Raw genomic sequence first — 23,218 nt, 5'->3', positions numbered from 1 at the left:
AACACACACACACACACACACACACACACACACACACACACGCATAAAAAATTAGTGAGATCAGACTCAGATTAGTGGATTGTATCAATGGAAATTTCCTGGGTGTATGTTCCAAGATAGGAATGCAAGATGTTACCACGGAGGGATGCAGGGTATGAAGGATATTTCTATTATTTCTTATAATTGCATGTGAATTCGTGTCATCTCAACATTTTAAAAAACTTAATAAAAAATGTAAAGAGCAAGAGAACCACTCCCATCACTTGAGAGTCCTTTGTTCTATGAACTGTGTATAACATGCAACAAACATGGATAATCACAAAGAGGATTAATTTCGTATAGATGCCAGTGTCCCCAAAGCACCAGCACCTGCTGTGTGTAAGCATCCAGGTGTGGACCTGACGGCTGCCTACGTGGATGGTGGCCCGGACCCTGCATGGGGGGGGGGGGGGGAGGACTGCTCAGTCAACGTCACTGCTCGGCATCATATCGCACACCCATCGTGTCACATCAATGCAGGCACGGTCCCTACAGCAAGGAGCTTATACTTTGTGATCTTTTCGTGGAATAACGTTCATAGAATCCCAACCACACTCAGCTGCGTAACATGGAAAGAAAACATGCTTTGCGTTAAATGCGAATAAAGAACATCCATGTCCCGGGTGAACGTGAGAATAAAATGCATTTCTCAGGTGCTCAATAAATGTGAGCTATTATGAACCGGTAGGAATCCCAGCCTGGGATGCATCCGCCACTGAGTTAGGACCCTCATGGATGTGCCTGAACAGAGCCCTGGCAGGTGTCTGCTTCCTGGGAGCCCTGTTGGAGCCCCCCCACACGGCCTGAGGGCCCCACGGAGGAGCCCGCGGTCCAGCCCTCAGTGCCGGCAGGTGAAAGGCAGCTCGGCTGAGGCAGGGAAGCTCCCGGATCTTCCTGTCGCCCCACATCCTGAGGGCAGAGCCCTGAACCAGCATGCACCTGTTCCACTGACAGCCTTCCCAGCAGGCCCGGGAAGGGTGAGCTCTGCTGTGGGGGGCCAGGTGAAGGCACGCACCTGTGTTTAACCCCCAAGGAGCGCCGCGCCGACTTCATGGGGACAAGTGTCAGGGGAGAAACTCCAAGAGCTGAGAACTTGACTTTTTTCAAGGGGTCTTTTCTACTGACCTTTATGCCACCCCAGGCCTGATGGGAGAGGAAGCCCACGGGACTGGTGACGCCCGTCTGCCCCGGAGATCGAAGCAGGAAATCCAGCGTGGTCACACTCACTTCCCCGCTCGTGAGGAGGATCTGCAAGGCGGAAGAACGATACCACGATGCTTTAGGGGTGCTGGTCATAGGGTTCTGGAGATCTGGGGGTTCGCACTCGGTGTAATCATCGCTGCTTTGAACCCTAGAGCGTGCTCATCAGTGTTGGTTGTTTTAAAGAGGGTGGAGTGTGGGGCACCTGGGGTGGGTGGTGGGTCAGTCCGTTAAGCATCTGACTCTTTAACTCGGCTCAGGTCATGATCTCACGGTTTGTGGGTTTGAGTCCCGCATGGGGCTCTGTGCGGGCAGCGTGAAGCCTGCTGGGGATTCTCTCGCTCCCTGTCTTTCCCTCCCCTGCTCGCTCTCTCAAAATAAACAAAAATAAACGTTCAAGAGGGCGGAGTGAAAGAAAGTGGGTTATCTGTGCAAATCACTTCTGGGTATGTGTATGTTCACCCACCAACATCAGGGTGACATAAATGCACACAGTGAGTGACCAGCTACCTTGATTAGCAAGCGTTCTATCAGTTCTAAATGCCATGGAGCACATCTCTGCGATCTGAGAAGATGACACATATAAGTGTAATGCCTGAGGAGGATGTCAAAGTCACATACGGACACATGCAAGAGAGAAATGCACGAATGAATCAATAATGCTAAAGGGGTTCCAGAATAGGGGAGTGACCAGCAAGCAGGGCAGTGGGATTAATTTGATGAAACCTTTTTATTCTTCTCTTTCTCCTCCTCCTTCGTTTTTTTTGTTTGTTTGTTTGTTTGTTTGTTTTGAGAGAGAGAGAAAGAGAGTGAGTGTGAGCAGGGGAGAGGCAGAGAGAGAGGAAGAGAAAGAATCCCAAGCAGGCTCCATGCTGTCAGCACAGAGCCCGACGCAGGACTTGATCTTATGACCGTGAGATCATGACCTGAGCCGAAATCAAGAGTTGGACACTCAACTGACTGAGCCACCCAGGTGCCCCTTTCAGTTTTTGAAGTAATCTCTACACCCAATGTGGGGCTCAAACTCATGACCCCAAGATCAAGAGTCACACATTCCACTGACTGAGCCAGCCAGGTGCCCCAAGTTCTTCTGATGACACCACATGCTTCTGGGCTGGAGAGGGAATACAGAGGGTGACAGGGACGAGCCACACTAACACTCCCCCATGGATTCAGGCTTTGGAACATCCAAACAGAGTCAGCCCAGAAGTCATCGTAGCATATCTGGTATTTAGAATTGGAAGAGGCCTTCGAGATAATCTAAGTGTGTTCCCAGTTAACTTACAGAAAAAATTCCCAAACCTAAATGATTGGAGGGATAAGTGCGAGGAAATAAATTCTCGAGCTTTTTGATGTTGAGAGTAAGTGGAAGACAAGGTTTTCTTATTAACACTGGAAGTCCCTGATGCCCCCCAAGCCCTTGAGAATCAGAGTTCTTAAGGACCTTTTCAAGGCCAAATCTGCTATGGCTATGGAAAGACATTTGCAATTTCTTTAAACATTTTTTTTAATGTTTATTTATTTTTGAGACAGAGAGAGACAGAGCATGAGCAGGGAAGGGGCAGAGAGAGAGGGAGACACAGAATGTGAAGCAGGCTCCAGGCTCTGAGCTGTCAGCACAGAGCCTGATGCGGGGCTCGAACTCATGGACCGTGAGATCATGACCTGAGCCGAAGTCGGACGCTTAACCAACCGAGCCACCCAGGCGCCCCGACATTTGCAATTTCTTATTCTGAGGGAAGGTTGGGGCATGAAACTCACATCCCTAGAGGTAAATAAATAATGAGGGATGCTCTACATTTCTTCTAGCATCTCAAAAAGTATCTAGTTATTGGTATGGCCATTGAGTTCCATTTTTAGTGCCAGCTTGGGTTGATGGCTAGTGGCCTGCTGGAGGACAGTGTTGAGGAGGATCCTAGGTCATCCAAGGTAAACGAGTACAACGGTTGATTAGGCATGTTTGCCATGAGTGTGACAATGGTGAGGCAGCATGCACGCGCCATATTGGACCTTCTTGTCCGATGCCTCTGCGTAGAGCCTAATAGTCTTCACGTTCTATGGGAAGCGAAGTGAAAAGAGCAAACTTTCTTTACACCTGCTGGTTGGGCACTGGAAAATGACGTGTTTTCTGGAAACTTCTTGATTCTACTTTTACCTGAAAGGTAAGCTGGGCAAGGTAGGTCAGCTTATCACACTCGAAGAGCCCACGTGTGGTGTACTGGTATACGGAGAAGGTGATGCTGTCTATCAGATTGGTCACACGCGCCTTGAGGCTCTCGTCCGGAGCAGCCTTCTCCACAGCCTTCTGGAAGACGATGCTGAAGGCCTGGGGGCAGGAGGTTGGACACTGGTAATTTACACAGATCTCTGTATATGTAACTAGTAGACTCACCTGTGAAGAATACTGTAATTTGTCAGCCTCAGAAATGTTTTCCCAGCATATCCTGCCAAGAAGGGACCGTGGTTGGGGCGCCTGGGTGGCTCAGTCGGTTAAGCGTCCGACTTCGGCTCAGGTCACGATCTCATGGTCCGTGAGTTCGAGCCCCACGTCGGGCTCCGTGCTGATGGCTCAGAGCCTGGAGCCGGTTTCGGATTCTGTGTCTCCCTCTCTCTCTGCCCCTCCCCCGTTCATGCTCTGTCTCTCTCTGTCTCAAAAATAAATAAACGTTAAAAAAAATTTTTTTTTTTTTTAAAAGAAGGGACCGTGGCAACAAGACAACATTCTATTAGCTCTTTTCTTAGTTTGCTCTTTTCTTAGTAAATTGCTACGTTGCCACGATGTGGGCAAAGCTATGAGGCATACACACAAGGGCCTACAGTTCTGACCGGTGAAAAGTGACTATCCAGGAACCAAAATAATTAAATTAGATCCAGTAAGTTCTGTTGGATAACCACCCCCACAAATGGGTAAGCACGGTCAACAATAACCAGCTGGGATTAGTGATACTATCCAGTAAATTCCAGAATTCCTGATGGTGGAGCCAAAATGGGTTGGACAAATCTGTTGTCTTAAAGGGACTCTTGTACATAACAGGTACTCAGAATATTTTAAAATTAATTACTTTTCCTTTTGGTAATGATCAGAATCTCATGTGCTGTTTTTCTTCCTACTAACTCTGCAGTCATTTGGAGAATCCTTTTACACACCCTTTATTTCTTCATAGACCCTTCCTGAATCAGAGAGCAGGGTGCGAGGCCTGCTTTGGCTACGTCTTCTGAACATTAAGGGTCTCTTATGAAATACAAATGATATGAATCAAGTTTTCGTGGTTTACACGTATACAGCATTTATACAAATCATTAGGAATGCTGCACTTTGTGATATGCATAGAATGAGTCATTAAAGAAAATAAAAATCAAGATATAATCAGGCCTTTCCAATTCATCTTTACTCTATTGCCCTTTGGTGGCTTCAAAAAAAAAAAGAAGAAAAAAAAAGGAGTCTTGGGTCTTTCCAACACCAGGTATTTAAACCTCAGTGGAAACCATATAAAATTTGCATCTCGATATTTCCTCAGTTGCAAAATGGGGGGGGGGGATAGGACCTCCTATTTTTCAAAGTTCCATGGTGTTTCTTGTTAAGGAAACCCTTGCAGACTCCCTTCTTCATTCAGTTTTGATGATCCTAGCGAAATCTTCTGACTGCCTTCAACCCAATCCACGGTGATGTGTGCCCACACCTGGTAGGCTGGAGATTAGCTCAGTGGAGGTGGGTCATGTCCCCCAGGTCCACACAGAGAAATCTGGAAAACTTATACTGGCGAGTGAGTCTGCAGAGACTGAGTGTATAGCTTTCCCCAGGGCGTTACTGTGCCTTCTTCTCCCTAAAACTATCTTTATTGAAATGATAGTGATCAGTACAGAATCTCCAGCTACTAAGCTTAGACAAGGTGGTTCACGAGTCAGAAAAAAGAACGAAAGAAAGTGCAAAGACCTAGGTACGCTTAGCATTTTCTTTGCATTCAGCTCATTTGGGCTCCCTTCTCCGTTCCATCCTAAAGGGGACTCCCATCCTCCTGACTTCCGGGAGGAAGCCAGCGCCGGGCTGACCTCTGCTTGTACGACCCCCTCCTGGAGGTCATCCGTTGCACACGCGGTCCCATGGCTGGCTCTAACCACCCTGTCACTCTTCTAGGGCCCCTGTCCATGGCCTTGCGCCTTAGATAGGCTTCACCTTGGGGGCCCCTGGGTGGCTCAGTCAGTTAAGCATCCGACTTCGGCTCAGGTCATGATCTCATGGTTTGTGAGTTTGAGCCCCATGTCGGGGTTTTGCTGACAGCTCGGAGCCTGGAGACTGCTTTGGATTCTGCATCTCCCTGTCTCTGCCCCTCCCCCACTTACACCCTGTCTCTCTCTCTCTCTCTCAAGAGTAAATAAAAACATTTAAAAATTAAAAAATATATGTTTCATCTTGTCCTTTCTACCAGATTGTGGGCACACTGAGGATGGAAGTCAGTCCTTAGCAACCCAGAATCCAGCCCAGCTCTTCACGTATGATAGGCATTCAAAAGATCTGGTAATGAATGACTGTGTCCCACCGGTGCCCTAAAGAGCTTGGGCAAAGCATGAGAGACGCTCCAGACCGAGGGTCTCAAACTCAGATGCCCCAGGGGCCAGGTGTGTAAGACCAAACGGGGACGCGGGGAAGGAACGTGGCCAGAGGGAGGCAGAAGCTGATCCTGGAGGAGCCACCCATCCCCTTAGCTCCAGCCAACTTCTACTGTGTGGAAGGGATGGGGGCTCAGTACTGAAATCCAACACACTTTCACGGGAAGCCAGGCATCTGGATTAGTGGTTGTCCCGACTCTTGGATCTTCACCACCAAGGAGGGTGAAAAGCCCTCTGAAAATAGGTCAACAGGCCTTCGGTTTGAGATCAGAGCTCTGTGCTCTTTGCTTCTGTCTGATTCTTCCCTTCCCCACCTCTCTGAGCAAGGTCCCTCCTCCAGCTGTCCCCCTGCACAGAAGACACAAAACAGAGGGACATAGGCCTTCCAGCCAGCGGTCTTATCTTTCTCAGGACCCCCTGGCCCTCGGCCAGTGAAGCCTCATTAACCCTCTCTTAGCCTTTGGCTGAGTTCTGGAGAAAAATGACAACGCACCCCCGTTCCATCTTAACCTTGGTACGAGCTCCCCAGCTTTTTCAAAACTGGCTCTTGAAGAGTGTCTGGGTGTGTAAAAGCCAAGAGACACATTTGGACATATTCCTGCTCAGAGCCATTTGGGAAACAGGGATCTGTGGCTGGAACAGCGACCGTAAAACCCAACCTCAGACAAAAGCCAAGATCGTGGAGACCCCAGGGATTGGTTTTTCTTCCCATCGCACAAGGTTTCTAAGTACACTGTTGTTTCGGTCCCTCTGAAGACCCTTCACCTTCTTATCATTAAGCATTTAAATCTGCTCTCGATGATCAAGCTGGTTGGCAAGTCTTAATAACAGTATGGGGGCCAAATGCCTCCCCCCCCCCAAAAAAAAACAGTGCTTCTATGACAACACAAGCCTCGATCAGGGTGTTATTGCTGCAAAACAACTTTCCCCAGGTTTCCGAACACATCTTTTCTTGGGTTTCATTTGATTTCTTTTCAGCCACTCTCAGAACTGGGGAGCCCTCTTATAGCTATTCTGCTTACCATGCTAACTCTTACGCTGTCTTAAAACATCTCGTAATTCTTTCATCGTTTGCTTTGACCTGAATACGAGGCCAAGCATTAGATTGCTTTTAAGCGCATAAAATATAAACACAATTCCTTTCGTCTGCAGAGACTCTGAGTTGAGGGAAGGGGACCCGGAAACGGTACAATGCCATCCGCCATTGAATGAGCTCCAGGGACTTGAGACCTCCTGATTTCTCACCTGCTCACCTCCATCCCCACACCTTGACTTCCATCAAGTGTTCCCCTTCGCAGAATGAGGGGTAAGCTCTGACTGTGTAAGTGTGTGTGTGTGTGTGTGTGTGTGTCCATCCTCTGTCTGTTAGGTCGAACCACAGAGGTTGTTCAGAAATGCTGCACTATCCCTAATGTGTCTTCAACTATGCATACCCTACGGGGGAAAGATAGACTTTCATCGATTCACTTAAAATTTATAGGGCTTTATTTTTTCATAAGTAAGTTAAGAGCAGTCAGCACTTACAATGTGCTAACACCTTTGGTGTTAGAAATATTTCGGCAACCATAAAGCAGTCGCCTGGAGGAACTTAGGGTAGCGAGGAAACTAATTGAAGGCTGGACTGACGCCATTGCTTGGTCTTTAACCCCTATGAAAGGCACGCACACCTGTGATCGTCCCTATCGTACTTTAAGCTCTTTTGGGGGGCAGGGGCCACTTCTGATATTTCTTGGTTCTCTTCCTTGCCTTCAGTAAGCTTAGCACCCACCGTGTCGCCTGCGTGAGTGAGGCTGGGACAGCTCCTGCTCCTGTGGGAATAACCCGTGAGTCCTGAGTGACCCAGTTAAAGAGATGAGGACTGTAAGGTGGGTCTGAAGGTACCGTCACGGGTCCCCCGGATTTGATCTGATAGACCTGCTGTAGCCAACAGAGTCGGGTAAGCCCTCCCGGACAGCTGGGTGGCTGTATGACCAGGTTTACGCAAAACCCCACAGGTGTAGGTCACCTTGAGAGAAAACTGGTACATCGGGTGGATCTTGCTGAGGTCATTCATGATGAAGTAGAGCAGGGAGGCCCGGGCGGCTGCGGGCCGGTAGTGTTCGCGGGCCTCGTTGATTTTCACTTCCGTCACCCTGGCCTCCTGGACCTGGTAGGGAAAGAAATAGCGGTCCGTTCAACTGCTATTCAGCCAACCCATCAGCCTGGCCTCTCTGTGTCCACACACACCGTGTCTGTGTGGGGGGCAGGTGGGTGTGGGTGGGGATAGCAGCTAGAAGGTTAGGAAGCTGCTGTGGTTTTTTTTTTTTTTTTAATGTTTATTCATTTTTGAAGTGGGGGTGGGCAGAGAGAGAGGGAGACACAGAATCTGAAGCAGGCTCCAGGCTCTGAGCTGTCCACGTAGAGCCTGAGGCGGGGTTTGAACCCATGAACCATGCATGAGATCATGACCTGAGCCAAAGTTGGATGCTCAACTGACTGAGCCACCCAGGCGCCCCTGCTGTGTGTTTTTTTTTTTTTTAAATAGAGCATCAGTGAGAAAGGAGGTGATCTTTCACAAGCATGAGAATACACACACATACACACACACACACACACACACACACACACACACATGCATATATTACTTGAAAATAAACCAGTATTACAGGCAGTGAAAGTCCAGTGAAAACAGCATAAATTGAATTTTGTTTTAATTTTTATGAAAGAGTTCATATGTAAATTCACAAAGAGGATCTCTCCTTTTAGTAAAAAAAACCCTTAATTCCAGTATAGTTAACACAGAGCGTGATATTAGTTTCAGGTGTACAATACAGCGACTCAACCCTTCCATACATCACCCGGTGCTCATCAAGATAAGTGTGATGTCAGCCCCATCACCTACTGCCCCCACCCCCACCTCCCCTCTGGTGACCGTCAGTCTGTTCTCTACAGTCAAGAGGCTGTTTCTTGGCTTGTCTCTCTTTTTTGTTTCATTTTTTAAAACGCCACATATGAGTGCGATCATAGGGTATTTATCTGTCTCTGATCATTTCCCTTAGCATTCAAGTCTCTAGATCCATCTAGGTTGAAAGAGGATCTCTTTCAATGGAATAGTTTATTATCAGAAAATTTCTTATCACAGGTAAAAATGAGGAAACAGACCCAAGCGTCAGAGAGGGAGTCTGAAAGAAGAGGCCACTAAATACAAGCCTCAGTATGACCTGCCTTATGCTCCAGACGAGTGAAACTAATGAGAATTTCTGAGACTCTCACAGGAAAAAAAAAAACAAACCACAACGATCCTTTTCAAAGATCAGCTTGCAATAAACAATTACGAACTTCAGAAGGAAGTGTTACCAAGGGGGAAAAGGAGAATCTACTCCCCCCAAATTCCCAGGAGGATTAGCATCCCAAGAGCTGAAGATCCCTGAACAATCTATAACTCACCATTAACTATTTCGGTTTAAAAGCAGTAGAGCTGAAGAAAAACATAAAATCGGGACATTAGAAAGAGGAGCAGCTATTACCTAGAAAAAAAAAAATGAACTCACTAGGACTTTTTTAAGTAATTCAGTTATTTAAATGAAAAACCCAGTGCACAGGTTAAATAACGGACCAGTGCTGGAAGGAGAAGATGAAAACTAGAAGACAGATCTGAGGAAATTGGAACAAAGGTAGCTCAGAGAGAAAAGAAAAAGATGAAAAATATGTATGAGGTTGTGAGACTTGGCAGACAGAAAGAGAAGACTCAAAATACATTTAACAGAGATACAGGACAGAGAGAACGAGGGAGAAGCAACACTTGGAGGCGTAACGGTTGAGAATTTTCCGATCCGGTGAAAGACCAGAGCTTTTAGAAGAAGCAGTCAATGTCAAAGAAAGTTTACTATCCACAGACCTTTGAAGAAATAATTATTTGCCTCAATTAGAAGATCACATCAAAAGGGGGAAATGAGATCTGAGAATTTCTTAAATATGTGATTAATCTAAATAACAAGGGCTATAAAAATGACCACCATAGGGGCGCCTGGGGGGCTCTGTCTGTTGAGCGTCCGACTTCGGCTTAGGTCATGATCTCGTGGTTCGTGTGTTCGAGCCCTGCATGGGGCTCTGCACTGATGGCTTGAAGCCTGGAGCCTGCTTCAGATTCTGTGTCTCCCTCTCTCTCTCTGTCCCTCCCCCACTCACACTGTGTCTCTCTCTGTCTCTTGAAAATAAATGTTAAAAAAAGAAAAGAAAAGAAATAAATGTTAAAAAAAAATGACCACCATAGGAAAAGGAAGTAGAAGGTGGAACTAAAATATTATAAAACAGTAACAGAAGATGGAAAAGGATGATCAAAGTATTCTAAAGTCCTTATATTGTCTTGGGAGAGGCCATATATCCCTTTATATTAGACTTTGTTAAATCAGTATATATATTGTTAAGTTATATAAAATGAAATATAATTTCCATATATAAATGAAACAAGGTTAATCAATAAAATAAAGTAAATTAACTTTCTTTTTAAGTTTGAGAGAGAGAGAGCGCGAGCAAGAGAGAGTATGTGCACATGAGGGGGGGGGGGGTCAGATAGTGAGAGAGAATCCCAAGCAGGCTCCATATGGACAGTGCAGAGCCCCACATGGGGCTCAATCTCATGAAATGTGAGATCATGACCTGAGCCGAGATCAAGAGTCAGATCTCTACTGAAGTGACTGAACCACCCAGGTATCCCCAAAGTAAATTAACTTTAAAATCAGGAAAGGATAAAGATGAGAATGATGAAAAATCAAGATGGGAGAAAAAAACAAATAAGCGTGTTTAATAGAAAACACAAATGAAGGCAGTAGAAAGAAATTCACTCTATTGATAATGTTAATAAACGTAAATCGGTTAAATTCAGTAGCTAAAGACAAAGCTTTTCGGAAGGGGGTGGACTGAACAAAAACAGCTACTCAGAATGGTGTTATCACAGATCCATCCTTTTCAAGCTCACCTGGGTTCCTAATGCTGTCCACTAATTATATTTCCTGAATTAACTTTTACTCTTATTTCAGTAAACCTTCACTCCTCTCCCCAAACCGCCTGCCTCACTACCATTCCTTCACTCTCCGCAGGTGAATGTGACTCATGTTTCACCGTCTATAGAGAGACCATCAGGAAGGAATTTCCTTAATTTCTGCCTCTCCTCTGATTCCTTGAAGTTTCTGTCTCCTTACCTCAGTTGCCTGGATGAATCCATGGACCATGGATCTCATTTCTAAACTCAGGCTTGCCCCCAACCCCTATCACTTTGGAACTAGCTCTCCATCTTTCCAAAGACAAGCTCATCATCTGTGACCTGAATTAGATTTCCTCTGACTTTCTCATGTACCCCGCTACATTAATTGTTCCTTCTTTTTCCTGTAAATTCACCTTCTCTTATCAACTGCGGCTTTTACTTTACAAACCAGGCATCCTCCCACCTCCGGTGAAGATCTTACCGCACCCAATCTTTCCCGTCTCACGGGACCCATGTCTCCTTTAAGTCGCAATCCTTTCTCTCTCTGCCATTTCACAGTTTGGCTTCTTTCAAGGGTAGCTTATAGTCTCTTTCCCTTTTTCTGATCCCATTTGCTCTCATTCTAATTCAGTCTGACTTCTGCTTCCACGACACCATGGAAACCATTCTCCCCAAGATCACCGATGACTCCTTTCTGCAAAGTTCAGTGGCCACATCCCAGCCATACTTTGTTTGAGTCATCAGCATCATTCAACGTCACCGGCACACCCTCTTGAGATGCTTTCTTTCACAATCCCTTATTTTCCTGCTTTTCTTCCCATCTGTCTGCTCTATTCCACAGTCGACACATTCTGTATTTCTCCTAAAACGTCTCAGGATTCTTCTCAACGCTCTATTCTTCAGTCTCCTCAGTGCACACACATCTCCCCCATGATTTCCTCTGCTCTCAGTTTCAATGATCAACTACTTGTTGATGACTCTTAGTACCTTAGCACCAACCAAGGTCATTTATCTGGAAACTCAAGGAAGGGACCTATGTGAATGGCCCAAAGGCGTTCCAAACTCAACGCAACACAAACGAAACTAATAATGTCTCCTCATCCCCAGATCCATTTCTGCTCTCATCTTTCAGTTATTGGCATCAATGCCTATCTAGGTGTTTATTCCTGGAATCTGAGATGTTTCCTGGGCTAAAACTTTACCCATATATCACCATGTGTGAGTTGGGTTCTGTCCCCCCAGGCCCCATCTCTCCTACCCAAGACAGGGGGACTTGTACACAATTACTATACAAATTCTGCACTCCCTTTTCTAGAGATATGGAGGCCACAGAGAACCAGGAGTGGAACCTGGTGGCCAAGCAGCGGCCACAGAGACAATGTGAACCTGGACCTTCCTGCTCTCAGGCTCCCATTCCAACTTCATTTGTCTGTTACCCCAGTGTGGGCATGAGCTGGTCTACCTACACCACCCGTCATCACCTCTCATTTTTCCTACCCTGTCCCGACCCACAACAACGGCTTTGATATGTGGAGAAATCCCAATTAATCTGACCAACAGTGCCTTCCCTCAGAGGTGTCCTGTTACAGACTCATTTATCCTGCTCAGAACCAGTATCTTCATTGCTCCTCTGACCCAAGAGCAGGGCTGGGGATGAAAAAGAGCCTGTATAGTTTCAGCAGCCTCCCCGCGAAGGGCGAGGGGCTCGGACGCCCTCAAATCCTGTCCTCCCGTCTCCCACAGGGGGGAATAAAAGCCTTCCAGACAATGTGAGGTAAAGGAAGGAAGCTAGAGACCGCAGAGTTTCCCGGGATGATAGCCGTTTTTGAGAGCTGGCCTTCCTGAGCAGCCACGGAAGCTGCTCGCATTGCAATCAGACTTGCGAGACTTTTGCCGGCTGGCAGGCTTTCTCAGGGAGCAACAGTGAGCCAGCCAGCGCTCACGGCGCACAGGGGTGCGATTCCTTAGCCTCGGGGCAAGTGTGCAAACTCTCAGCAGGCACAGAGGTCACGCTCGCCAAATGTCTGTGGAGTTGAGGGGTCAAACTCCTTGCCCAGAAGGTGGGAACTCCCTGATGCACGGCGCGAGGTGGTGATCTCAGGAATCCTGCCCGCCTTGACTTTCTGGAAGGAATGTGGGAACCTACCAACGCTACCTGGGAACGCTGCCAGGCAGTTTTACCTTCTTCTCGACTTCCGCGGCCGTCTGCTTGGTGGTCTCCAGGTTCTCCACTAAGGCCGTGTCCCCCAGGAAGTTCCCAGATGCTGAAGAGAGGCGAGAAAGCAGGTTGTCTTCTAGTGTTTTCAGGGTGATTTTGAACCCGTTCTGCTGCTTGGTGAGATCTGACTGCAAACATAGAGCAAGGGGGAGTCAGGTGCAGGAGCCCAGCACACCCTATGCCTGGCGTAGGTCTGAACAGATAAATGCTACGGGGTCTTCTTTTTTAACGTTTTTACTTGTTTTTGAGGGAGCACAGGCAGGGGAGGGGCAGAGAGAGAGAGGGCAACAGAGGATCTGAAGCAGGCTCTGCACCAACAGCAGCGAGCACGATGCGGGGCTCGAACTCACGAACCGCGAGGTCATGACCCAAGCCGAAGTCAGACGCTCAACTGGCCGAGCCACCCAGGTGCCCCTGAGGTACCTTCTTAATGTGTCCATAACCTTGGCTGGCTAGCCGCAGCCCCTTCTCAGAGGAGAAAACACAGTGCTGGCACATAGCGTGTTCCCTCAGTGGAAACTATTTGTTTGACTAGTCAGAGGGTAGGGTCAAGTTCTCATTCTCTGGAAGGTCACCTCTGTTACCTCTTTACTGCCCCAAATGAATGGCTCTCCTGTAGATGCTCTTTACTTGGAAAAAAAAAAAATCAACAGAAACTGACAAGTTTAGACAAGCTCATCGCTGGAGCCTTCTTTAAAGTCAGAGTGGGGCTCCGGGGTCCAAGCTGACCTCCCCTCGTCTTCCCTTCCTGATCATTAGATTCCATACCCTAAAGCACTATGATGCTACTGGGGGTGGGGGGGTGGGCGGGGAACGCGTGAGTTCAGGCAGCTGTCATTTCTTTGCCCTTGTACTGCATGGGATTATTGCTTTTCGAGCCCTGGAAAGAACAATCTTCCTTCCTTTTGGGGGCCCCAGCCGCAGCTACTCTGTTCATCTTCTGTTTCTTTTCTTTTTAAGTTTATTTATTTATTTTGAGAGAGTGAGTGCAGGCAGAGAGAGAGAGAGAGAGAGAGAGAGAGAGAGAATGAGAGAGAGAAAGAATCCCAAGCAGGCTCTGTGCTGTTAGATCACCGAAGCAGTCACAGAGCATTTTCTTCTTCCCTTCCTTGGTGGATCCCCCACGAACCTTCAGCTGCTCCAGGTCCGGCCTCTCCATGCTGACCACGGCGGCCAACAGCTGGTCCTCCAGGCCATCCCTGGTCACCGTAAAGTTGATCAGGGTGGCCTGAGCCTGCAGCTCGGGCTGGTAGTGAGGATTGGCCAGCTTGGTGTGAAGGATGAGCCGGAAGCTGGGGTTGTATTCACATTCTTTGTCTCCGATTTTGATGAATCTGGAACACGAAGGGTCATGTGAAGGTGGGGTGCCTTCCTGTGAGATTTGGTTTGGGGACAGAATTCCAGATGGTTTTTGTTTGTTTGTTTTTTTGTAAGATCATAGCAAACAATATAGCCACATTCGGATTCGTCTCAAGCAGGTCTAGCCTGAACGCTAGGATTCTTATTTGCCTTAATGTGGGTTGGGACGGGGGTGGAGGGTGGGAGACTTTCTCCCACGGCCACCATGTTGGATTTTGCATGTGCCACCACAGGGAGAGGCATCCAGGGAGTTGCCCAGGGAGGTGAGTACGTTATGAAACGTGCCCAGCAGATGGCAGTGAAGTGTTTGCAGGAAAGGGCACCCTGTTTGCAGAAAGTTGCCTTCTGGGCTAGCAGCGATGGGGCCCTTTTTCTTTCTTGGCTGATGGAGAGTAACTGCTAAGGTGGTTAATTTGGTAAGTGAGCACATACTAAGGACATGGAAAGGGTATTTATGGCCTGGGCAGTGGGTGAAGCTCTGGAATGAAGCAACCCATCATAATAATTACCTCTCTCGTGTCCCTCCTCCTGCCAGACGCTTGCTGAGCCCCTGACCACTTACCAGCCCCCAAGGCCACCGGGACTCAACAGATGGACAGAGAACCGAGTTCTCAGAACCCAGAAGTCTGGCTTGGGTAAAAATGACTCATGCTTACGAGTCAGTCTGCGTTTTGACCGCTTTCCTTCTAAAGTTCTTCCAAAACAGTGCGCCGCTAACATGTAGGGGGGAAGTCGAGGAGGACGTGACAGGACGGGAGCTAAGTGATTCCAGGAAACTGTCTCTACGAGTCAAGGGCAGCTGAGTGTTCCCCTTGGGTCCCATCGGAGCCACCTGACGGGAGTTAAGGAGAACGTGTTCTGGGCAGAGCAGATCTGCTCACGGTTCTACCTGGGGCTACCATCCAGTTCCTCACACAGGATCAACAACATGGCTAAGTCGTACCGTCCTTTCTTGATGACTTCTCTCCCGAGCAGGGGACCCAGGACAGGGTCAACGGATTCTTCCAGGTTTTCGATTAGCACCACATCTCCAGCTTCCAGGGCACGCTCTATGGTTTGGAGATACCTGGGGAGAAAGTCGGGCAGTGTGAGCTGGTGGCAAAGTGCGGATCCACGGGAAACGTAACAGGACGACCGTGGCCTCGGTGGCCAACGTGGAGGTGCGGCTACCTGGGATGACTTCGGCGGTCACGTGCTTCTCTGTTTAAAGTGATACTTATGCGATCTCATAAAGTTTTAGAAAGAAGGAAACGTTGTAAAATACAAAAAAGAATACGGAAATGAATGTAACCCTTCCATCGGTCATTTACATTTTGGTGTTTAACATGTATATTTGGATATATTATATTCTCGAGTTTATTATTTGTATTTTGCTATATATTATTCATGCATAATGTAACTTACATTTGCACCTCTCTTTATTATTGGATGTCACGCAGCACATTTATCATTTGGTTCCTGTACGTAAAATGTATCAGAAACATTTCCCCATCTCATTAAATATATATTTGAAAAATTTTATTATTATGTTAATGTTTTTCTTAACGTTTATTTGAGAGAGAGAGTGCGAGCAGGCGAGGGGCAGGGAGACAGGGAGACACAGAATCGGAAGCAGGCTCCAGGATCTCAGCTGTCAGCACAGAGCCCGGCACGGGGCTCGAACTCATGAACTGTGAGATCATGACCTGAGCTGAAGTTGGACGCTTCATCAATGAGCCACCCAGGTGACCCTAAAAATTGTATTATTATGTAAAAAAGTGTTTATTTATTTTGAGAGAAAGAGCATGCATGAGCAAGGGGAGAGACAGAGAGAGAAGGAGAGAGAGAATCCCAAGTAGGCTCTGTGTTGCCAGCACAGAGCCCGATGTGGGGCTTGATCCCATCAACAGTGAGATCTTGACCTGAACCGAAATCAAGAGTCAGACATCCAACTGGCTGAGCCACGCAGGCACCCCTTAAATATTCTTCTAAAATAATTTTCTATGACTGGGTGTCAGGCTCTACTTATATACCTTAATTTATTTAACAATTGCCTAAACCAGGTTATTTCAAAAGTGTCAGTGTTATGTAGAGTTTAATAAGCATGTTAAAAGGTTGATCTTCTCTAAATATATGGATAAGTTTGATGTAATTCCAATTCAAACAATAGATAACAATAAAACTATAGAGATTGATCATAAATAAATCTTAAAGGTAACCTAAAAGAAAATAATAAGGATGATTAAAAATATAAAAGCCACCAAGAAAAAGAGGAGGTATTCATATTAGCTAATACTAAAATATTTTAGGGGCATCTGGGTGGCTAAGTCAGTTAAGCATCTGACTTCAGGTCATGATCTCATGGTTCATGAGTTCAAGCCCCACATCGGGTTTTCTGCTCTTAGCACAGAGCCTGCTTCAGATCCTCTGACCTCCTTTCTCACTGCCCCTCCTCCACTCATATTCTCCTTCCCTCCCTTCCTCTATCTCTCAAAAATAAATTTAAAAAAATAAAATATTTTATGTAACTTTAACAATATAGATATAGAGGAAGAAGCAAATTCTAAAATAGTTTCTATAACTCGAACAAACTGGATATATAGGAAGAATCTGAAAGGGTATCATATCCCCCAAAGTTAGAGTTTTCCCCTGAATGATGAATTATAGGGTATTTAATTTCTTTTATTTTGTAACATCACCCCCCCCCTTTTTACTGTGATGATACATGACTTTTGTAATGCGAGTTGCCACCATAAATGTTGCTAAATACAAAGCTGAGCAATTAAAGGCTGGTATAGTATTATATAAATGGAGAAGAATAAAGACTGTAATAAAATAATTTAATACAGAGTAAAATGTCATCTCTAATTAATCAAGGAAAGGATGGAGAATTTAATAAATGGTATTAGAACAGTGGCTAACCACCTGAAAGTGAAAATTAGGTCTGTATCTTATATAGCACCCTAAAATATATTTCAGGTGATTGGATTTCAATGTTAAAAGAAAACACCTACAAAAGCCCTAAAAAAATCTAGGTGAATATTTATATAATTTCTGGAGAGAAAAAGGCTTTTCTAATCATGATATATAGAATAAATGGATGACACATCTGGACACAAAGGAGGCCCTCAGGGGCACGTGGGTGGCTCAGCTGGCTAAGCGTCTGACTCCTGGTTTTGGCTCGGGTCACGATCTCACAGTTTGTGAGTTCGAGCCTCACATCGGGCTCTGCACTGACAGTGTGGAGCCTGCTTGGGATTCTCGGTTCTCCCTCTCTCTCTCTGCCCCTCCCCTGCTCACTCTCTCTCTCTCTCTCTTGCTCTCAAGAAATAAATGAACTTGAAAAAAAAAGCCCTCATACAAAACCCCACAGCTGTCATGTGTCAAACCCCATAAATAAGACTCAAAGACAAATGACCCACCAGAGCAAATATCCACTCATGTGATGAAGGGAGACCATACCCAACAGTCTTCACACACATTGTAATATAATATATACATTCAGATAATATACAACAGATTTAGAAAAGCACCCAACAGAAAAGTGGATGGACAGAAAACAGAAAATTAACTGCACACGTGTTTACTGAAGCCCTACTATGTGTCAGGCACTGTTTTTGGTACTTAGGGATATAGGACGAGCAAAGAGGAAAAACGCTTGTATCTAAAAGGCAGTTGTTGGCCAATTAGAAAGGGATTTTTCTGATGTTTATTTGTGTTTTTATTTAGAGAGAGAGCGCGTATACGGGAGGGGCAGGGAGAGAGGGAGAGACAGAGAATCCCAAGCAGGCACTGCACTGTCAGCACAGAGACTGACTTGGGGCTCGAAGTCACGGAACTGTGAGATCATGAGCCGAGCCGAAAGCAAGAGTCGGGCACTGAACCAACTGAGCTGCCCAGGCGCCCCTAGAAAGGAGTATTTTGATCAAAGTGCGGGGAGAGGCCAGGATGACATTAGTCTGATCGATGGCACAGGTTAAAATATACCCGGGCGTACCTTGGGATTCATTTCTCCTCTTATCCTCTCTAGAAGAAAGGATCCATCTGGCAGTCAATATTTGCTTGAACTATTTTTGTAACATTGCGTGTTCGATTTAAACAACACCGGCTGATCTGGACCTCTGGGCAACCGCGTCTGGGACGTGTGACCAGACCACCACACCTCACCTTGGTGGCTGTGGGCTGGGTTTCTAACTGAGAAGCAAATGCTGCCTCCGTCAGTTTTTTTTTTTTTTCTTAAATTTAATTATTTTAAAATTGTGCTTAAAATATACGGAACACAAACTCTCCCATCTCAGCCGCTTTTAAATTCTGATTAAGTTTTCAAGCAAAGCTCTGCCAAAGCAAAGTGTGTTTTTATGCACAGGAATCCTTTCATGTAACATCATTGCAACAATCCTATTTTGATTGAGTTCTAAGTTAGCGAGGGGAAAAAAGAAAGCAGTTATGGATGTTTCCATTTCCATTTCCCAGCTCGGCGCATCAAGTACGTTCACATTATCATGCTACCGTCACCACCTTCCGTCTCCAGAAGTTCTCCACCTTGCAAAACTGAAACTCTGTACCCTTTAACCAGCAACTCCCCACACCCCTCCCCTCAGCCCTTGGTAACACCATCTTGCTTTCTGCCTCTTGCGAATTTGATAACTCGAGGGACCTCCTACAAGTAGAACCATACGGTACCTAGAAAAGCACCCGACAGATCTACAACATAGATGTTTTGGGTCCTTTTGTGTGTGGCTTTTTTCACTCAGCGTAATGTCCTCAAGGTTCGTGTCAGAACTGCCTTCCTTTTTAAAGCTAATATTTCACTGCACGGATACGACACGTTTCGTTCATCCGTTCGTGTGTCGACGGATACTTGGGTGGCTTCTACTTTTTTTTTTAATGTTTATTTTTGAGAGACAGAGCGTGAGTGGGGGAGGAGCAGAGAGAGAGGGGGAGACACAGAATCCGAAGCAGGCTCCAGGCTCTGAGCTGTCAGCACAGAGCCCGACGCGGGGCTCGAACTCACAGACCGTGAGATCATGACCTGAGCCAAAGTGGGATGCTCAGCCAACTGAGCCATCCAAGCGCCCCAAGGTCGCTTCTACATTTTGAATATTGTGCACCGTGCTATGAACATGGGCGTACAAACGTCCACTGCTTTCAAAATGGTATATTCTTGCGGACATTGATTTGCTCCCGTGAACCTCAGTTTCCTCAGATGTGAAATGGTACCAGTGGTGCTAGTCTTATCAGTTGTGCGGATTAAGGAAAGCATTTGAGATAAGGTCCCTAACACCAGGACTGGCAATAAATAATCTCTGTCGCTCCTTCTCTTCCCCATGGCGCCCTCCTATCCCGCTCACGTATCCTAACGTCACGGACAAGAATCCAGAGCAGAGACTACAAAGCTAAGTTCTAACCCAGTTAATGAAGCCATGGGGTGGGAGACGCCAAGGTCTGGGGTCGTGAAGTGTGGTGGGTGCTGATAGACATTCTCAGAGACACTCATGTCCCTTCGTGTAGTAATGGCCCCATCGGGAATGTGTGAAGCTGTACGAGGCAGGTGAAAGGGCTCTCGGGGGCTCACCGCTAACTTGGCTACCATGCTTCCAACTGCTATATCCGGTCATTCTTCGGGAGACATCGTGTTTGGGTTTGTTCTGGGGGGCGCTGGGCCGGAGGTAGAAACAACGGGTAGACAAGTGGGCTCCAGGATGGGCTAAGACAGGCACTTTTTGGCTCAATGTGAGGGAGACTTTATAAAACACAGAACTGCCTGATGGTGGAGCGTGATGGGAAGGTCATGTCCAAGGAGAGGTATGAGTGTGCACACGATGGGAGGGGGGTGGGAAGGCGGGGAGAAAGGGCCCCTGATGGGTCAGGAGGCGGGCACGCACGATTCCTAATGACAAACACAACTACCCAGGCATCTTCCATGGAGAGGGGTCCTAAAATGGGAAGAGAAACACAGGAAGGCTCGCGGAGGGACCGGGAGGGTAGAGACGACCTGCTGGGGTTGTCTTACGATCCGCTCACTCCATCTGTCTTCTCTCTGCACAGGTGGCGAAAGTCAGAAGTGATGTGCTCAGCCACCTACCCCTTCTGACCAATCCGGGTGACCCGGAGGTTCTCGCCGTATTTGTTCTTGATCCATTTCATGCCTTGTAGCTGCGGGTCAACCACGAGCGGCCAGCGCTCACAGGTGACCACGATGGTGGCGTTCTCCACGGACATGCGGTCTGCGGGGAGGCCCTGGTTCTGCCAGGCTGCCACGTCGGCCTCGTCCGTCAGCATCCTCAGGGGATCCAGGGTGGGGGTGACCGGGATGGGCACCTGACGAGGGAGAAACGAGGCACACGCTCAGAACGGAGAGGCAAGCCTTCTCAGCCAGATCCAAATGCCCCTGAAAAGTGCTTTCCTGGCTGCGCGATTATTTCTGGAAGCGGGTTTTCTGAACGTCCTGAGGGCCTTTTTTCTCTCGGTGGGTGAACAGCAGCAGCCAGGCTCGGTGACCCTTTGTTCGTTAGCGCATTCGCCCAAATCAAATTTCTAGCATCGATGATTTGTACGTTAGCAACAGCCTCCTGTCTGCCCTCGCCCGTGTTAACAGGGTCACTTTCCTGCTGCTCTCTCGTTCTCACGCGGGCCCCTGGCCTCGTGGGCTTTCCCCTGTCGCTGCCAGCCCACGCCACCCTTGCTGTCCCGTATGTCACCCCCTGCTGATGAAGGCCCGGCTTGCACACAACTGGAGGTGCCTACTTTTCTCCCTGCCCAGAACATTCCACTTCCAGGGTGGATTATAGGGCTCCTCCTTTCCTTTTTGTGTTGACCTCTCTCAGCTCAATTCTGCTGCTAGTCCTATTTTCCACTGGGGGCACGCACGCATTTTTGTTAACTGGGGTAAAATTCACGTAACTTAAATGAACCATTTCATTTATTTTTTTATTTTATTAAAAAAATTTTTGGGGGGGGGGTCGCCTGGGTGGTTCAGTCGGTTGAGCGACCGACTTCGGCTCAGGTCATGATCTCACGGTCTGTGGGTTCGAGCCTTGCCTCAGGCTCTGTGCTGATGGCTCAGAGCCCGGAGCCTGCTTCGGATTCTGTGTCTCCCTCTCTCTTTGCCCCTCCCCTGCTCATGCTCTGTCTCTGTCTCAGAAATAAACATTAAAAAAAAATTTTAAAATAAAAAAAATTTTTTTAATCTTTCTTTCTTTTTGAGAGAGAGAGAGACATAGAGTGAAAGCGGGAGAGGGGCAGAGAGAGAGGGAGACACAATCTGAAGCAGGCTCCAGGCTCTGAGCTGTCAACCCAGAGCCCAACGTGAGGCTTGAACCCATGAACCGTGAGATTGTGACCTGAGCTGAAGTCAGATGCTCAATCAACTGAACTACCCAGGTGCCCCTTAAAGGAACCATCTTAGAGTGGATGATTCAATGGCATTTGGTACCTTCACAATGTTGTGTGACCATCAACTCTATCTGGTTCCAAAACATTTTTCTTCACGCCAAAAGGAAGCCCCGTCACTCCCTTGCTCCCCTCTACCCCCTGGTTCCCAACAACCACAAATCCACTTTCTATGCATTTACCTACTCTGGATACTTCACATAAATGGAGTCCTATGACAGGTGACCTTTCGTGTCTGCTTTCATTTAGTGGGATGTTTGTGAGGTTCACGCACACATGCCCCTTTAACCTCTCTGTGCCTCTGTCCTCTGTGGTCTGTCTTCCCAGTTACTTGAGGAAACCCTGTCCGATCCCTCCCCTTTCCTTTAATCTCACTCACGAGGGCTGCAGATGGCCAGTTCTAAACCATCCTTACCCTGGGGATCAGAAATGTATTTCAAGACCATTTCATGCACGAAAAACATTCTCGTGAGAAGAAACCCATAGGTCCCCCCCCCCCCCGTTCCCGACCGCCAAAGGGGCTACAGCACAAAAGTGTCTACAAACCCCAAACCAAGCCAGAAAAATCCCCGTTAAGCTGTCACTGAGCTCCCCATCTTTATTCACTCAGTTGATGACTGCCCTTTTAATTAATTTCCTTTCTCGGGGCGCCTGGGGGGCTCAAATGGTTAAGTGTCCGACTCTTGATTTTGGCTCAGGTCATGATCTCACGGTTCATGGGATTGAACCCTAGGTCAGGCTCTGCCCCGGGAGCAAGGAGCCTACTTGGGATTCTGTCTTCCTCTCTCTCCCTGCCCCTCCCCTGCTCACTCTGTTTCTCTCTCACACAAAATAAATAAACTAAAAAAAAAAACCAATTTCCTTTCCCATGGTGTTCGAGATCAACAACAGCTTCGTTTTTATTTCCTAGTACGTATTTAGTACGTACGTAATAGTACGTACATGTGTATGTATTTCCGTAACAGTTTTTAAAATTTTTTTTTAACATTTTTATTTATTTTTGAGACAGAGAGAGACAGAGCATGAATGGGGGAGGGGCAGAGAGAGAAGGAGACACAGAATCGGAAGCAGGCTCCAGGCTCTGAGCCATCAGCCCAGAGCCCGACGTGGGGCTCGAACTCACGGACCGTGAGATCGTGACCTGAGCTGAAGTCGGATGCTCAACCAACTGAGCCACCCAGGCGCCCCCGTAACAGTTTTTAAACCACAAATCATCGAGTGAATGAGCCTTTGTGAGCTGATCTCTGCAACCAACCACCACTAGACAATATGGGTTTTATGTTCTGGGTCTCTACCTACAGATGCATTCTGGAATTCAACTCTTCCTGTACATGGTGAACTGTCCGGCTGACTCTTACTGCAGCCAATTTTCGTGAACATAGTCTCCTCCACCGTCCGGACTGGGACCTTCCTGCGGCCATCCTGGCCTTTAGGGAGGACACACAGGCTGACGCCTCGGT

At 47.2% G+C, this 23,218-nt stretch overlaps 1 protein-coding gene across 1 annotated transcript in view; it reads right to left on the bottom strand.

The window, feature by feature from the left end:
• DNAH9 (dynein axonemal heavy chain 9) overlaps window positions 1-23,218 on the bottom strand; it is a 342,468-nt gene that overhangs the window by 65,667 nt on the left and 253,583 nt on the right. Inside the window, exons 53-59 of the mRNA XM_086686045.1 lie at window positions 20,452-20,687; window positions 15,331-15,453; window positions 14,158-14,362; window positions 12,992-13,156; window positions 7,853-7,993; window positions 3,395-3,565; window positions 1,165-1,287 (exon numbers count right to left, since the gene is read on the bottom strand). Of these exons, the coding sequence (XP_086542171.1) occupies window positions 1,165-1,287; window positions 3,395-3,565; window positions 7,853-7,993; window positions 12,992-13,156; window positions 14,158-14,362; window positions 15,331-15,453; window positions 20,452-20,687 (1,164 nt within the window). The remainder of the gene's footprint in view (window positions 1-1,164; window positions 1,288-3,394; window positions 3,566-7,852; window positions 7,994-12,991; window positions 13,157-14,157; window positions 14,363-15,330; window positions 15,454-20,451; window positions 20,688-23,218) is intronic.

Source organism: Puma concolor, chromosome E1 (genome assembly GCF_028749965.1).
Source record: "Puma concolor isolate L17-30 chromosome E1, mPumCon1.1.hap2, whole genome shotgun sequence".
Lineage (NCBI taxonomy): Eukaryota > Metazoa > Chordata > Mammalia > Carnivora > Felidae > Puma > Puma concolor.
This window is presented reverse-complemented; position numbering and strand designations above follow the sequence as displayed.